The 17,420-nt window shown below is 35.5% G+C and overlaps 1 protein-coding gene across 1 annotated transcript in view; it reads right to left on the bottom strand.

Moving 5' to 3' along the window:
• The window catches only part of PRKCI (protein kinase C iota), a 74,436-nt gene that overhangs the window by 32,280 nt on the left and 24,736 nt on the right, over nt 1–17,420 (bottom strand). The window contains exons 3-8 of the mRNA XM_070583090.1: nt 11,275–11,364; nt 9,541–9,591; nt 6,761–6,846; nt 5,242–5,382; nt 2,516–2,570; nt 1,170–1,228 (exon numbers count right to left, since the gene is read on the bottom strand). Of these exons, the coding sequence (XP_070439191.1) occupies nt 1,170–1,228; nt 2,516–2,570; nt 5,242–5,382; nt 6,761–6,846; nt 9,541–9,591; nt 11,275–11,364 (482 nt within the window). The remainder of the gene's footprint in view (nt 1–1,169; nt 1,229–2,515; nt 2,571–5,241; nt 5,383–6,760; nt 6,847–9,540; nt 9,592–11,274; nt 11,365–17,420) is intronic.

Here is a 17,420-nt window from a genome sequence, read left to right as displayed (position 1 = left end):
GCTATGAAAGAGTATTAAAGACCAAATAGAAGAAAACATTAGCAACTCATGGTGTCAGAAGAACAGAGGATTCATTCCTTGTTAGAAATTTCCTCCTTTGAATGACTCATTCAACCTATGAACAAAATATGGAAGATGTGGTTACAGTTGCAGGACAGATTATAAATGTTAACAACCTTGGCAACATAAAAATAAACATGTAGGTAAAAGAGTAAAGTTGGAAGAAAGAAAAGGGATGACTAGAGGAAAGTCAAGGTATAGACCAAAAGAGAACAAGAAACTAAGATGTAAGATTAAATAGGCAACCAACAGATGTGCTTCAAATGATACGAGAGAGAAGTGGGTAGACAAACAACACTGGCCGTGTATTGCTAACTGTTCTAGCTGGGTAATGGGTACAGGGGCTTTGTTATACTATTCTGTTATTTTTATTTATGTTTGAAATTTTCCATAACTAAAAATTGTTTTTTTATTTTAAAGGTAACCAAGAGTAAAAAATAATATACTTATCAAACATTGGAAAGAGAAGGGAAAAGGGAGAGGTAATGTGAACTAAGCCTTCAGGGCCAGAAATATATAAAGTCGAAAAATTGAAAAACAGAGGTATAAACATTATGGACACAAACAGAAATGACTGAAAAAGGCTGCCTCTCTGAAGTCAAAGTGGGAGTGGAAGGTATGAGGCAAAAATTTTTTTCACTACAAGCTTTTAACAAAGAATTGGTTATCATTTTACTTAGATATTTTTAGTTAAAAATTATTTTATTTTAAAAACTGATAAAATGTTTAATTGTCAGAAAAAAATAATGGTGGTTAAGATGCTTAATCATTTATACTTTAAATAAACAATTAGCCTATAAAATGGAAAGATTTATAATGTATTTTAAACAATACTATCAAGTATTCTAAACACCATTCTTAAATACATTATATTTTTTAAATTATGATATCTTAAAATGAAAATAAATTATCCCACCAGACTATTTCTTAAATGAATTTAGTAATTTAATTAAATCAGAATAAAACTCAAGAAACATTAAAAATCATTCCTGCATTTTGCCATTATGATCTAACCAAGCAAGTCAATTTATCATATTTTTAAACTGTCAAGTCTTACTAAAAAGCTGATAACATAATGTATCAGACTAAAATAAGACTAATTATCTTACCTCCTTTTCTTCACCAACTTGGTCCAAACTCTCATGACTTGAAGGATTATACGGAATTACTAAAAACCCAATCGTAAACATTAAAAAAGGGAGAAAAATATAGCATTCATCAACTGAATTTGACTTAAAATTTTCTTTTGACTTGATTTTTTTAAGTTTTTATTTCTGAATAAGTTTTCATCATTTAAAAGTGAATATCTGTCCTACTAATAAACTGTGCACAGACATGAGTTAAATCTTCATCTTTAATGAGGGTAAAGAGAGGGAGAACCAATCACTAGCCAAGTACTGAGTTTAACAAATATTTCTGGTATTTTAAAAATATTTCTCCTCTTTACAAATTAATCAATTCCTTCTGTAAGGGTGACTCTATAAACTCTAATTATTTTAGTATGACTGAGGCATAGAGTGTCTCTGATTTTCAGTCCTTACTTCCTTTATACTGAAAACGTTCCTGACTACCATACCACACAGGTCCGGTAAGAAACTGACCAAGATTGGACTCTGGGCTTCTATTCTTTGAAGCTACTTTGGACGAAAAAAAGCCTACATTTCATACAACCAGCTTCTTCCATGAACAAGGGACTGCATTCTGTCCTTCCAGACAAACTCCCTTGCCTCCCCTTCCTGGATTCATCCCAGATCAGGCTGCTCTGTCCCACTTAACTGCTCTCCAAATTTCCCAGATACATATTTAGGGTTTTGTATTTATGTGACATTTGAACTCACATGATCTTGTTTGAATTTTTCATACTGCACCTCTGTATCTTTTACATAAAATCTACTTCTAATAATAAAGCTTTTTTTGTTGTTGAGGAAGATTTGCCCTGAGCTAACATCTGTGCCAATCTTCCTCTACTTTGTATGTGGGTTGCTGCCACAGCATGGCTGACAAGTGGTGTAGGTCTGTGCCTAGGATCTGAACACGCGAACCTGGGCCAAAGTGGAGCGTGTCAAACTTAACTACCAGGTCATGGGGCCAGCCCCTACTTCTGATAACAAAGCTTTTAATATGTCACTTGAACATAGTCAACATGGCCTATAAAACGAGTATATCTTTTCATTATTTTAAACAACTAAGTTTGCTGAATTTAAAGGGGTCTCAAAAGAAACGTATCTGAATTAGAGAAAACAGTCATTTGTTATGGTTTACATAGCTATCTTTTTAAAACGCCAAATGCATATGTTAAATGTTATGACAGATATTACCATCACAAAATACGATTACCTAACTTTTATTTAGGAAGAACATGAACGTTTTTAAACTTGGGTGAAAGAGTCACCTAAAGAAGTCCTTAAATAATACTTCGTTAATGAACAGTGGTTTGTGCCAGCGTCATTCTTACCTGTCTGTGCATGGTCTGAATGCATAGAAGACTGATCCATGGGCATCATAGGCTCCTACAAACATTTCAAAGATAGGGTAACTTAGTGGATGCTTTTTAAATCACAATACCTCTATAAATCCAGAGATAACATGATTTTGATGAGACAGCATATTAAAACTTAAATTTGAAAGAATATAACTTAATGAGTGAGAATTATATTATATTCAATTTACTTTTAATTTTACTATATGAACCCGTACTCTATTCCCGCGAATGAGGAAATGGTAGTCGCATTTCACAGATAACAGAAGAAACACAAAACTAATTTCAGACCATCAATTAGAAGTCAAATTAAAATCCTATATACTTTGATCTGTTTCTCTCCTATAGTACCTACTCTTCCTTTGTGCTCCATAAATTCACTATAAGTCTCTGGCAAAAGGAGTTTCTAGTATATGAGTTCTTTAGCTGAGGACCAGAGATAGATTTTAAGATGTCTATAAACCTCTTGAAATTACATGTAAAATTTTGTGGGTTTCCAATTTTTCTGAAGATTCTCAAAGGCGTCAGGGACCCAAAAGAGGAAAAGAAATATCTCCTAGAAACTGACTTAACCCAGTGACTGCCAATAACCTCAGGCACAATGCTAATTCAAACTAAAATGCTACCAATTCATTAATCTTGGACCCAGCTTTAATGAATAACAGCAAGAAAGGGTAAACTTGAAAAGGAGCATTACCTATACAGTTATAATTTTAAGACTACCTTAAAGATAGGCTCATGGATTTTTCAATGCATTTAGCACCCATCCTAAAATATCAATATAATCACTAACCCTGTCCCTCTCTCCTTCTACATTTAAGAATCTCCATAAGTCATTCCATCACCTTTCCATAAAGAGTACTCAAGAATACAAACAGTAACCTGGATAAACTATCTTCACAATTTGTGGCCTTCTATTTTTTCCTTAAGGTTGGATCTTCACTTCCCTAACTATAAACCCATTCCTAAGCTTATATGACCTAGCTAAATAATTCTAATACCAAAGAGCCACCAATAATAACCTACTTTCACAATGTCCAAAAAAAGTACTATGAAGAAACATGGTATAATCACTCTAGAAGACAATTTAGAAAAATTCATCCAAATCTTTTTAAAAATGCTTATACTTTAACCCAGTAATTTTACTTATAGATCCATTTACCAGGAAGTTCATCATGGTTTTCTTTATAGGAAAATTTAGAAAACAACTCAAATGTTCAATCATGGGTTAAATAAATTATTATTAATTTAAAATTAAATTAAAAAACAGGTTAAAAAATAGGTTAAGTAAATCATTATTATACATGTAAAGACATATAACAAAATATTATGCTAAAGATGATGAGGCAATAGATACAGAAAGATCACCAAAATATATCATTTAGTGAGAAAAATGGGTTATAAAACAGTACACATATGATCTCTCTTTTGTTAAAAATACGTAAAAGAACAAGACACAACCAAACATTTATGTGTCTCCTGATAGACAAATACTCCATCTCCTATGAAGTAGTCTCAAAAACAACCTACATGAAAACCAACACCAGAATCTAATCAAATCTCCAGATCCAAAGATAATATACAGAAAATAAAGAGGACAAAGGGAACATTTTAAACATAACCATGGAGAAACAAAGAGAAAAATTCTGCAACTTTAAATGACAACAGTTTCTTCTACAACTAAATTTTAAGGAAAAAAATGAGAGAGAGATGGAGGAATAAGTAAATTAAAAAATATCTAAGACAAATCAATCCCAAATATGGACTTCATTTGGATTCTGATTCATAATAAAAACTGCAAAAACAAAATTACAATATTTATGAGACAACTGAAATTTTGAACATTGCCTGGATGAATATTTGATATAAGGAATTTGTTTTTTAGTCGATTTTTAAAGAGTCCTTATCTTTTAGAGGTACTTAGAGAAATACATCTGGGATTTATTTCAAAATAATACAGGGTGAGGGCAGGTTATCGATGGAGTAATGATGAAACAAGATTGGTCATGCGTTGATAACTGCTGGAGCTGGGGGACTGGTAATACATAAGTTCAATATACTGTTCCATCTACTCTTATATATGTTTAAAATTTTTCTATTTATGTTTAAAATTTTAAAAGTTTAGGCACACAAATTTGCACAGAAAAAGTTTGGGAAGGATATACATCAAATGACAATCACCTTTAGACAGCAGATTTCATGGGAGATTTTTACTTAATTTTTCTTTATTCATTTGTATTTTCCATAACGAACACGTTTTAACTATATACTTAGAAAGCAAAAAGCAAAAATTTTAAATGCAAAAATTCCCCAGTAATCTCACACTTTAAATGGCAAACATGAAGCCTCTGACTCGTCTTACCTGATCTCTGCTTCGTGCAGATGCTAGAATAAAGGGAGCTATAAACTAATGGATTTAGCTTAAAGAAGAGAAAAATATCTCCTAAGTGGGTCTCCCTACATCTTCCTAATCTAGACCAGAAGATTTCATAGCAAGTTAAACAAAGAAGTTAACTATATTCTACAAACAAATTTGGAATAACAATTCCAAAATTCAGAATATGTCAACTGGACTGTAAAGTGTTCCACCCATCCTGCAACAACACTGAGCTGTGATTCCCTAAGACCTCCCCATTTCAGCCCTCTGTTCTAGCAGAGTTACCACAAATGCTCTATTAAAAAAACAGACAGCTGTGTCTTACCGGTGGCAAAGAATGCCGCCCGCATTCAATTGTGACGAGTTTGTGGCACTTCTTATGAACCAGGAGTTTGCAGTTGATGCACTTATACCCCTGGCGTCCGAGTCCCCATATTCGGTCAGTGCAGATGGCACAGTGGGCACGCTGGAAAGGGGAGTGCAACAGGATTTTACCAACAAAAAATGGTCAGAATCATTTCCCAACAGTTTGCTCATTAACAGTCAAAATAAGTGGCTTTCTTCTCTAACTCAATTCCTTTCAGCATACACAATTTTTCCAAAAGCTACAATGGGAAAAATAAACAGAAAAAGACAGCTTGTTTCAAAGAGGGTGAAATCTGCAACCATGCTGTTTTCTGTTAGAAGTCCAAGAATTTTCAGTCTTCACATAATTAAGTTCAGAGTAATAAAAAAAGGAAAAGTGAATTAAGCTTGAAAAACATATGGCCGAAAAAGCTGTGCAAGGACTCCCAACAAACATAAACCTTGCAGACAGTTCAGAGGTCAACCCAAAGAGCAATACCTAAAGTGACTTTTCATTTCAAAGCTTTTCAAATATCAGTGCTGCTGGGAACGAGTTTGGGAACCTCAGGTGGTGGCTCCTTACATTAATGAATTCAGAACACGGCATTGGTTTTAGAATGGAAATGGAGCCTATAAATTTGTAGTTATCAGTAGTTAAAAACATGGACTTCTGGAGACAGACTGCTTTCAAACTTCGGCTCTGCCACTTACTAGCTGTGTCACTTGGGTGAGTTATTTAACAGCCCCGAACCTCAGTTGCTTCAACTATAAAATGGAAATACATAGCACCTATCTCACAAGGGTGCTGTAAGGATTAAATGAGTCAATATATGTTAAGCATTTGGAAAAGTGGCCAAGACATAGTAAAAGCTAGATCAGTGTTTGCAATTATTATTTTCTAATCAGTGAAAATTAAAATTACAACATAAAATGGTTTGCAAAATAAACTTATTTTCTGGCTGTCTTGAATTGCATTAAAAAATCCAACTTTCTTATGGTAGGGTAATCAGACAATTAATCATCCAATCTGGAACATTTTAATTTATTTTTTTAATTTATTTTTTTTGGTGAGGAAGTTGGGCCCTGAGCTAACATTCATTGCCAATCTTCCTCTTTCTGCTTGAGGAAGATTGTTGCTGAGCTAGCATCTATGCCAATCTTCTTCTATTTTGTATGTGGTACGCCTCCACGGGGTGGCTTGATGAGCGGTGTGCAGATCTGCGCCCAGGATCTGAACCTGCAAACCCCAGGCCGATGAAGCGAAGCACACAAACTTAACCACTATGCCACTGGACTGGCCCCATCTAGAACATTTTTAAGCATGAGAGGAGATGCTTATTAAAAATTACCTCAGGATAACAGGTGTACCGCCCAGGGAAACCAGGAATGTTAGGTCACTCTGCTTACTCCCTTAAAAGGGAATAACAAGACTATCTTTCATAGCAGAGAGGAAAAAACTAATGTCTCAAATGATCAGCGATCGAAAAACTAAGGTTTACCCTGTTGAAACGCTTGGCTTGAAAAGTGTGGCCATTTGCACAATAAAGCTTTCTCCAGCGGCGTGCACCTCTGCGGTAGATGGATTCTGGAGAGAGATTAAAAGTTAAAAAAGAAAAGAAAAGAGCAAGTGCAAATAAAAGTAATTCTATAATTGTCTGTGATTTTTTCATGATATTCATTGCAAGAAAAAAATATGAAATGAAAATAAAGCCCATGGAGTATAAATGTTTGAATAACTATCATTGCTTTTCCATTTTTTAATTTTCCCCCAACTTTTAATTTTGAAAATTTTTTAAGCTCACAGAAAAATTGAAAGAATAGAACAATAAACACCTGCATCCTTCGCCTAGATTTACCAATTACTAACATTTTGCCACATTTGCTTTCCTCTCTATGTAACACTTTTTTTCTGAATCATTTAACAGTAAGTTGCAGACATCATAACACTTCAGTCTTAAATAACTAAGTATTCATTGCCTGAGATTAAGGACATTCCCCCTAATTCCACTTAACCACAATACCATCACCATGTCTTAGAAAATTAACATTAATTCAGTATCACCTCATCTACAATTCATATGCAAATTTCCCTAGTTGCACCCAAAGTGTCTTTCATAGCTTTCTCTTTCTCTCCAGGATTCAGTCAAGATTCAGGCACCCACTTGGTTGCTATACCTTTTTTGTCTCTTTCATATATACTAAAGCATTCACTCTGCCTTATTTGCTGTTGTTTTTCATGATGTTGATTTTTTTTTTAAAAGACTCTAGGCAGTTGTCTTATATTACATGCTACATTCTGGATTTGTCTCTTTTCTCATTAGACTCAGTATTAAATACTTTGGTGAACATGACACATAGGTGATGAGTATTTATGATTGCATCACATTAAGAGATGCACAAATGTCAGACTGCTGACTCTCAGTACTGGTGTTCAATCACTCTGTTAAAGGTAGTGATTGCTAGTTCTCTTTACTGTAAAGGTACATTTTACTTTTTGTTAAGTACTCTATAATGGACATTTTGTAACTGTGAGAATATTCTCTTCTTCCTCAACAATCTTTTATCCAATAGTTTATATATTAATACTTTTCCTAAACAAACTAAGAGGTTCCAGAAGATCTAATCTAGTGCACCTGCGCAATTTTGGTTAAGTCAATCACTACTATATAGTCTATTAGTCATTAATAGCAATATTCCACAGTAATACTTAAAACTGTGCAAAGATTCCATTCGGTTTCTAAAGTCATATTTTAAAGCAAATGTAGCACTAGGTTTACTATTTTAAATTACGATAGAAAAGACCAGTTAAAATGTTCTGAATTAGCATAATACAGAAAGAATCTTAAATATAGATGCTTTTATTTTTAATTATTTGTTCTGTTAGGAGTACCAAAGCAGAAAGTTTCTCTTAATATCTTAACCTAAAAGAAAAATCTATTTCAGAAGCTTTCATGAACTACAACTTGATATATCTTAAACTTAAACATGTTAATGTTTCCTAGGAATTCAAAGAGCCAAGAGACCCCAGTAATGGTTACCAGTTTTCCTCTATGCTCTAGTTTAGTAATATTTATCATACTAGGAGAGGAGTGGTGTCAAAATCCTCACCAGCAAATTTTAAAGAAGGAGAGTGAGTATGAAATAGAGTGAAAAGTTAGGAAATATGTTATCTAGGAAGTGTGCCACAGACCCATAAGAGATCCGCAACAATGGCAAGTCTTTGAGAACTCTCGCCTGGACAGAGAGGACAGCTGCTTCTCCAGCAGCTCTGTGAAGGCAGCGTGCACTGCTTATCCATCTGCCACTGGAACTCCAGTGAAATACTCCTAGTCAAATCCTAACCTAAATTTTTCACTATTGCTTCCGGGGTCTACATATTCCCTATCTTTCCCCATCTTCCTTTATAGTACATAGTCCCCACTCAACTCTATATACAAACACCCGTCATTAATTTTTCTTTTTCACCAAGTTGCATGAAGGGTCTTAGAATTAAAAGTTTAGAACTATTTCACTTAATTAAAAACAAAACATTTACCACTCTTCCTTCTAAAGTCATGTATACGTGCAGAAACCACAAATGAAAATGAGTTGCCTATCTACAACTAATAAATTATACTATATACCAAAAGCAATAACTTACGATCGTACATAAGTTTGCACATTTAAATTATATCAGGCCAAAGAGCTGACTCTTTCAATTCCTCTCAGTAACCACTAGCTCAGACATTCAAAAGAAGATCCCATAACAATTCCTAAGGACACATGCTGAAGTATTTAGAGATGAAGTGTCCTGTCAGTTCTCAAAGGGTATACCAAAAAAATAAATAAAAATAAAAGAAGTGTGCTTGCTATATATATACATGCATGCACATATGTGCACACATAAAGATACAGAGATAAAGCAAACACAAAAAATGTTAATAATTGGTGAATATAGACAATGGATATATGAGTATCTTTGTTTTCAATGTTGTTTCAACTTCTCCATAGGTTTGAAATTTCCAAAATTAAAAACCAGGAAGAAACATGACTTAAAATTAACTTAATTTTCCTTTCAAATGTGCAAAAGAACACTTTGTCAGTAAGTTGTAACTAAGAACTGCCTGATTTTGATCTAGCAAAATTAGAGAGTTTAGGCAGTTGCTAATATGTTCTAAATTAGACTGAAGAACAGAAAAGAAACCAAGTGAATTAAGAGTTCTATTTCTGATTTCTTTTCACATGTGCCACTGTATCACAAATAACTCTATTCAAAGGTATGAAGTACACAGACACTCACTATCTTCTCCTGGACAGGGCATTCCAGGACGTTCCGGGACACAAGGAAAGACTGAAAGAAAATAGACTAACGTTAATACAGAATATTTAAAACATACAAATTACATATGAATTTTAAATTCGAATATCAAATAAAATGACCCAAATTTCAACTTGACCCTCTCTTGACACAAAATACTTAGCATATGATCAGTATTACACTTTGAAGAGATCCACTTTACCAAGGCTGTAATGAAAGAAGTTTTTATGAAAGTGAACATCCATAAACAATGCAGTAGATGCTCAAATTATTCATTCCAGTCCTTGTTACATCACAAATTGATTTTTTTTTGCCCTTAGAGAAATCATTAACTATTTCTTTAAATCCCTGTTGTAGTAAGTTTGCTACGATGAAAAATTAAAATTAAATTACAAAAATAAATACAAATACGAACATAAACCATTACCGTTTTTAAAATATGTATACTAACTTTAGGAATAAATTGACACCAGAAACGTCACTCAAATCAAAAATGTAAGTTTTATCTTAGAAACTAAAAATTTATAAACACGCTAATTCAGACCATTTTTATAAAGAGAGAGAATATAAAGAAATAGTATGTTAATGAACATCTAGTCAAGTGTTTGTATTCTGTGATGTACAAAAGGACATGGTTTAATAAAGAGCACAGAGTATGGGAAACATAGTTCCTAATGTATTTTAAAAGTAGAAATATAAGCTAACTTCTGAAAACAGATCTGTGATATAGTACAAAAAGTAATAAACCTTAAAACAAACTGACCATTTAATACTATTGGTCAATCATTTCTTAAACATTCATTGCAGTTTTATTCTAGAAAGAGATGACAAAAAAATGGGTGACTTCTAAAGTTCTCCTAGGGTCTCAACAAATTAGATTATGGCTCCCTTGGGAGTCACCATGTCAAATTCCAAAGGTAGAAAAAAGTCAAACTACTGTTTTTTAAAAAACACACTGTAAAGAAAAATACAAGGGAAGAACAACAAGGTATTGAAATAATTCATTATACTTACGGAAGATTTATATTTGCTTCAAGTTTTAAAGAGTTCCCTAGGTCTAGTCGCCTAAAGCTCTCAAAAATGTTCCATAAAACATTACCAATGTATTGTAATTAAATGCGGTATATTAAGTGGGTTCTACACAACATAAAAATTTGAAGGGTAGGATGTTACAATGAAAAGAGCACAGATTTGGAATCAGAATATCCAGATTTACAACCCAGGTTGACAATGTATCAGTTACACGATGGCTGAGTTTAGGTCTCTTCTTCTAGCCCACTGCCCACCTCTCACAAAGTCTGTAATAACTATGTAAATAGTTTCACTGTTGACCCTTAAATAAAAGAAAGGACACTGAGGATCTCTCCGGAGGTCATTATTTGCATACATTACAAAATTGCAAGGGGATGGACTTAGGTTCTACTAGGCTCTCAATTCTCAAATTCTACCCTAACCTTTGCTGTGACGCATTGAGAGATGATCACAGTTGAATATCCAAGAAGGCATACACGAATAACAAATTGCCCATGATTATAAGAAGGTGATTGGTTTTATCTTCTCTAGCATTTGAGAAACTACTGAATAAAAACATTACATACAGATAAGGGACAGAGATCAAAGAAATGACATCAGGATTATGTTTTAAGAAGGTCAAGAATATAGGGTTATTTAAATTTAAAAAAAGCTCTAGAAGAGTAAGAAATGACTATCCTTTACCATGAATCAAGAGTTCAGAATCCTTGTTCAGCTCATAAAGCCTGAAAGCTTCTTCTAACTCCAACTGAGATGACACTGTACAAGGGTCTCCTAAAAAATATAAAAAGTAAAGTAAAGCTCACTTTCAAATCCTCCAAACGTGATGATTAGTAAACAATCTCCATTACATAAAATCTTCAGGAAAAACATATATAGAGAGAAATATTTGACAAGGACAAGTCTTTAGATATTTATTTAGACAATTCTATTCTCTAAAGTAAGTAATATAACTTCCATTTCTATTTCTATAAAATATCACGAGGTTCACAGATACCAAATTTTATATATATAAAACCATTTAATTCTCAATAATGTATATATTCAAAATATAGCAAACAGAACCTACCCTGACTACATTTCAGATTGTCAGTGGAGCATGACTAATGGCCAGGGACAAGCTTTGTGTTACCTGTTTCTTTAAATGGGGAAGTGAAAGTGGTTCCACTGCCACCACACGGTCGGTCAGGTTAGAGGTCTTGACGTCATCATTGTGTCAAATTTTTCCTTCACCTCAGAGTCTACTTAAAAAGGCTCATGGAGAAGAAGCACACCTACCAAAGTACCCTGGACTGAAGAGCAGTCCCATTTGAGCTGCTTTTCAATGTAAACACCTTGTTTTAGTAAACTTACACTCACAGAAGGAAAGAAGAAAACACCTCCCTTAGTCAACCAGCCAAAGCACTGAGTCACCCTGGCAATCGATAAGATGGCACATCTCCCTGCATGACAGCATTCCTCAATGAAAAAGTCATTTTGAACATAGTTGGGGCCTGAGCTGGGTCCTCCACACTGCCATTCTTTTGCTCATTCCTGTGGTTACACCAAATGATACCACACACTAGATGCCACCAACCCTCCAAACCTCAGTCACTCTCAGCAGAGAATGCGGTCTACTACTTGAGAGAGAAAAACTAAGTCATCTCCTTTCCTGCTGTCTCAAAGAAATGAGTGCCTCTGCTTTCTCCAACTTGGCCACCAAATCCCTCCTTCCTTGTATCTTCTCTGGGGTCACTCCATTATTCCTCCTCAGTTTCATTTTCTTTTTTATTTTCCTTCCACTAGCTCTGCTCAGGCAAAGGCATGTTCCAGTCTCCCTCTCAAAAATCTCTCTCCCACAGGTTTTCATTCCACTCGTTCAACAGCCACCGTCTCAATAGCAAACAGTACACTGAACCGGAGGAGGTGGGTGAGGAGAAGGGGGAGAAAACGGGGCAGGGTCTTTCATTTTTGACTTCATACGTCTCTTTTGTATTTTTTTAATCATAGGCTTATAATCTTTTAGATTTATTAGAAATAATTTTTCTTAATAGTGATCCCATCTTGCTTTTTCCATGTTTCTATCTTCCATGCATTTCTCAAAATTCTGCACTCTGGTTTTAGTCCAAACATTACTAAAACTGCTGTATCTAAGGTCATGAAAAAGCTGCTGAAATCAACAGCATCTCCTCTGTCTTTATTCTAGGCGACCTCTCCACAGCATCTCACAAAGCTGCTCACCGACTATTTATCGAAACTCTCTGTCTAGATTTCTAAAACACCATTCTCCTGGTTTACTAACTCTTCTTTTTAACTTTTTATTTTGAAAACTTTCAAACATATGACAAAATCTTGTTTTACGTGCATACCCCTCCCACTGTATCATTTTGAGCAAATCTCTATAACTCTAGATAAAAATTCCTTAATATAATCACAATACCATTAAACACCTATAACTAACAAAAATTCATTATAAAATATTCAAACATAACCATACACAAAAGAATGAAGTTGAACCTTTATCTAATACTATAAACAAAAATTAACTCAAGATGGATCAAAGACCTAAATTAAGAGCTAAAACTAGAAAACTCTTGAAAGAAAACATGGGGAGAAGTTTCATGAATTGGATTTGGCAATGATTTCTTGGATATAACAACAAACGCAGAGGGAAAAAAAAGGAAAAATTGTTCTACATCAAAATTAAAAACTTCTGTGCAGGGGTTGGCCCCGTGGCCGAGTGGTTAAGTTCACGCGCTCCGCTGCAAGCGGCCCAGTGTTTCATTGGCTCGTATCCTGGGTGCAGACATGGCACTGCTCATCACACCACGCTGAGGCAGCGTCCCACATGCCACAACTAGAAGGACCCACAACGAAGAATATACAACTACGTACCGGGGGGCTTTGGGGAGAAAAAGAAAAAAAATAAAATCTTAAAGAAAAAAAAAAGATATTTGCTCATTGTTAAAACAAAAAAACAAAAAAACTTCTGTGCATCAAAGGACACCATCAACACAGTGAAGACAAGCTGTGGGAAAAAATATTTGCAAATCATATATCTGATAAGGAATCAACATCCAGAATACATAAAGAACTCCTACAGCTCAACAACAATGACCAAAAAAAGTCCAATTAAAAAAAATGAGCACAGGACATTTCTCCAAAGAAGATATACACGTGGCAAACAAGCACATAAAAGGATGTTCGATATCACTAATCATTAGGAAAATGCAAATTCATGAGATACCACTAAGGATGGCTATAAAAAACAAACAAACAAAAAAACCCAAAAAAACAGAGACCAACAGTGTTAGCAAGAATGTGGAGAAATTGGAACCCTCGTGCACTGATGGTGGGAACATAAAATCGTCCAGCCACCTCAAAAAGTGGTTAAGTTCATGCACTCTGCTTTGGCAGGCCGGGGTTCGCAGGTTCAGATCCTGGCTTGGACCTCCTCCACTCATCAGCCATGCTAAGGAGCATCCCACATACAAAAAATAGAGGAAGATTGGCACAGATGTTAGCTCAGCGACAATCTTCCTCAGACAAAAAGAGGAAAATTGGCAACAGATGTTAGCTCAGGGCCAATCTTCCTCACCAAAAAAATAAAATAAAATAAAATAAGCCATGAATGGAATTAACTAATGTTAAAGGTATCATTATAACCATATTTTGAAAAACCAACTTTTCCCTCTTTCTAGACATTGTCTTTTTGTCAGATCAGTATCTGCTTGCTGTTGGGTGAAACCCAGGCCAAGTCAAGTACCTTCTTTCAATATGTACCTAGAAATTGATACTTTTGAATAACCACAAGGAAGTGTGAAAATAAGAGTTAATCACTGACATTACGTATACTCAAACCTATTTTGTTTTTATTGGACTGAATGTCTTTGGCTCAAGTATTTCCTTTTTTGGGCCAACTGTTTAATGCCTGATAAAGCAGGACACATAACTCAGAAGTAAAACATTCCATGCAGACTCATCATGAAACAAAGATGAGAGGAAGGGCTATTTCTCAAAGCCCACTTTATTACTAAAGTCCGAATTCCATCCTATAACAGGCATACACCCAGAGTGAGATCTATCCAAAGAACTTCAGGCTAATGAAATGTGTACATTAACCAGCAGGCCTGGTCTTTTTTCAATGCATCTACATTTTCTTTTCACCTATAAAAAGAAAGAAGCAAATTAGAGCACTGGACCTCAAAGTGTGTAAATATGCAAGATCCAACTATTTACGAGATAACCTGGCAAGATGCAGAACATGAAACACATATATAACACTAGTTATATTTGGTATTTCAGCATATGGCTGAACTCAGTGCCCTACATTTGAAAAAATCAACACAGCCTAACACCAAAGTTGGCAATCTTGAACGTTTCCCTGAGACAGCTCCCCCACACTCCTCTCCCTGACGTTTGAGTTGGCCATAGATTTACAGACTCACTCTCTGTTCCCACCAGGACCTTCCCACTGCCATCCTGCCTCTAGGTACTAGGTTCAGAACACTATAACACCTCCTGTGAAAGTCACTGCACTCCCTACTCCAAAGGGCTGCATTGCTTAAAATAAAGATTTGCAAAAGTTTTCTAAGAATGCTATGGGGTTTAGGTGGTATCCTTTCAATATTAGGCCCAACCACAACACTAGTGGATTTCTGGCTTCTTGCTTCCTATTTCTGGGAGGTAGAAATCAGTGTTTACCAAAGCATATGTTATAATATCAAGCTGCCCATCCTCAACTTCCACTTCTGGAGAAGATGGAGTAATAGGAACCGGATTTAACCTTCCAATTAAAACAATAAAAAAACAGACAAAATAAATGAAAAAATGGTTCAAGATATCAGAAATCAAGCAATGAAGGATCAACTGTTTCCAAGGAACTTATATGTACCCCAGAACAAAAATTTTCCAAATTTGATAAAAACTATAAGCCCATGGACCCAAGAAGCTCAACAAATCTCAAGTTAAGAAACACAAAGAAAACTAAACGAAGGCCCATCATTATCAAATTGCTTAAAACCAGTGATAAATAGAAAAATCTTAAAAGCAGCCAGAGACACATTCCATCCAGAGGAACAAAGATAAAGCTGAAAAAAATCATCAACCCAGAATTATTTATCCAGCAAAATTATCTTTCAAAAGCAAAGGTGACCTAGAGACAAATTTACAGGGATAGAAATTCATAGAGACAGAAAGTGTAAGAAGGGTTACCAGGGGCCAGAAGAAGGGGGATGAGGACTTACTGTTAAAGGGGTAGACAGCGTTCGTTTGGGATGATGAAAAGTCCTGGAGATGGGTAGACAGCGTGTGTTTGGGATGATGAAAAGTCCTGGAGATGGGTAGACAGCGTGTGTTTGGGATGATGAAAAGTCCTGGAGATGGGTAGACAGCGTGTGTCTGGGATGATAAAAAGTCCTGGAGATGGGTAGACAGCGTGTGTTTGGGATGATGAAAAGTCCTGGAGATGGGTAGACAGCGTGTGTCTGGGATGATAAAAAGTCCTGGAGATGGGTAGACAGCGTGTGTTTGGGATGATGAAAAGTCCTGGAGATGGGTAGTGGAGACGGCTGCATAACATTATGAATATGTTTACTGTCACTGAATTCACACTTAAAAAAGATCAAAGTGGTAAACTTTGTTATGTATATTTTACCACCATAAAAAAAGAATTTATAAAAAAGAGCACACTAATTCTTTATCCACATGAATAGACCTCAAGATATAATGTCCAGTGAAAAAAGGGAAGTTTCAGAATATTTGCTGAATAATGCCATTTATGTGAATTTAAAAGCACATAAAAACACGATACTTTGTCATTTACATATATGGAACAGCGACAGAAAGCAGATCAGAGGTTGCCTGGGGATGGAGGGACAGGAGAAAACAGTTTGAACTATAAACTTATCCTATGACAGTAGTTGCCTCTTAGAGAGGTAAGGAAGACAACAATGCAATTGGAGATGGGGATGCCAACAAGAAGGACAGACTTTCCCAGAGACCAGAGCATGAGCAGGAGTCTGGGAGTCCTGGTGCCCTGTTAGGCTTCTACGGCCTCCCTTGCCTCACCTCTCAACCCATCCTCACCCCATCACTGCAAGGGGTTTCTCCCAGGTGGGCCCCAGTCTGATCCCTTTGCCTCTCAGGCATCTACACAGCCTGGTGGATAAAGTAACAGTGAGAGCTTACTGGGCAGAATGTCTGGAGCACAGAGCTGGGGCAGAGGTCAGACGTAAGAGAAGTGCGTGGGGACTTGTCTAAGTCAGCTGTCTTCTACTCGGGGTACTCTGTCTCTGGGAGTGCAGGAAGACTGTCCAGGGACTATCAGGCATAGGCAGTTTTAAAAGGAATCAATTTCCAGATTCTCAACTTCCATATAAACTCCTTTCTAAAAACCACCTGCCTGAGAATGTTCCTGGGGCACAGTACCAAACCTCATCTCCTTTTCAAACTTTTCTTTTCCTATTTTATAAAAAACAAGCATATATACCTATCCTATGATCCATCTATTCCACTTCTAAGTGTTTATTCAAGAGAAAAGGAAAAGCATATCTGTACACAGACTTGGACATGATTGCCACGGCACTTTCATTTGTAATAGTCAAAAACTGGAAACAACCTCAATGTTCACCAGTAGACAAATGGATAAACAAATTGTGGTACATCCACATGATGGAACACCACTCAGCAATAAAAAGAAAGGAACTACTGACACATATAACACATGTATCAATAATTACGCTGAGTGGAAGAAACCAGACCAAAAAACAGACTTACACGCAGTATGATTCCATTCCTATAAAACTCTAGAAATGTCAACTAATCTATAGTGACAGGAAGCAGATCAATAG

Source organism: Equus przewalskii, chromosome 18, assembly GCF_037783145.1.
Source record: "Equus przewalskii isolate Varuska chromosome 18, EquPr2, whole genome shotgun sequence".
Taxonomy (NCBI): domain Eukaryota; kingdom Metazoa; phylum Chordata; class Mammalia; order Perissodactyla; family Equidae; genus Equus; species Equus przewalskii.
This window is presented reverse-complemented; position numbering and strand designations above follow the sequence as displayed.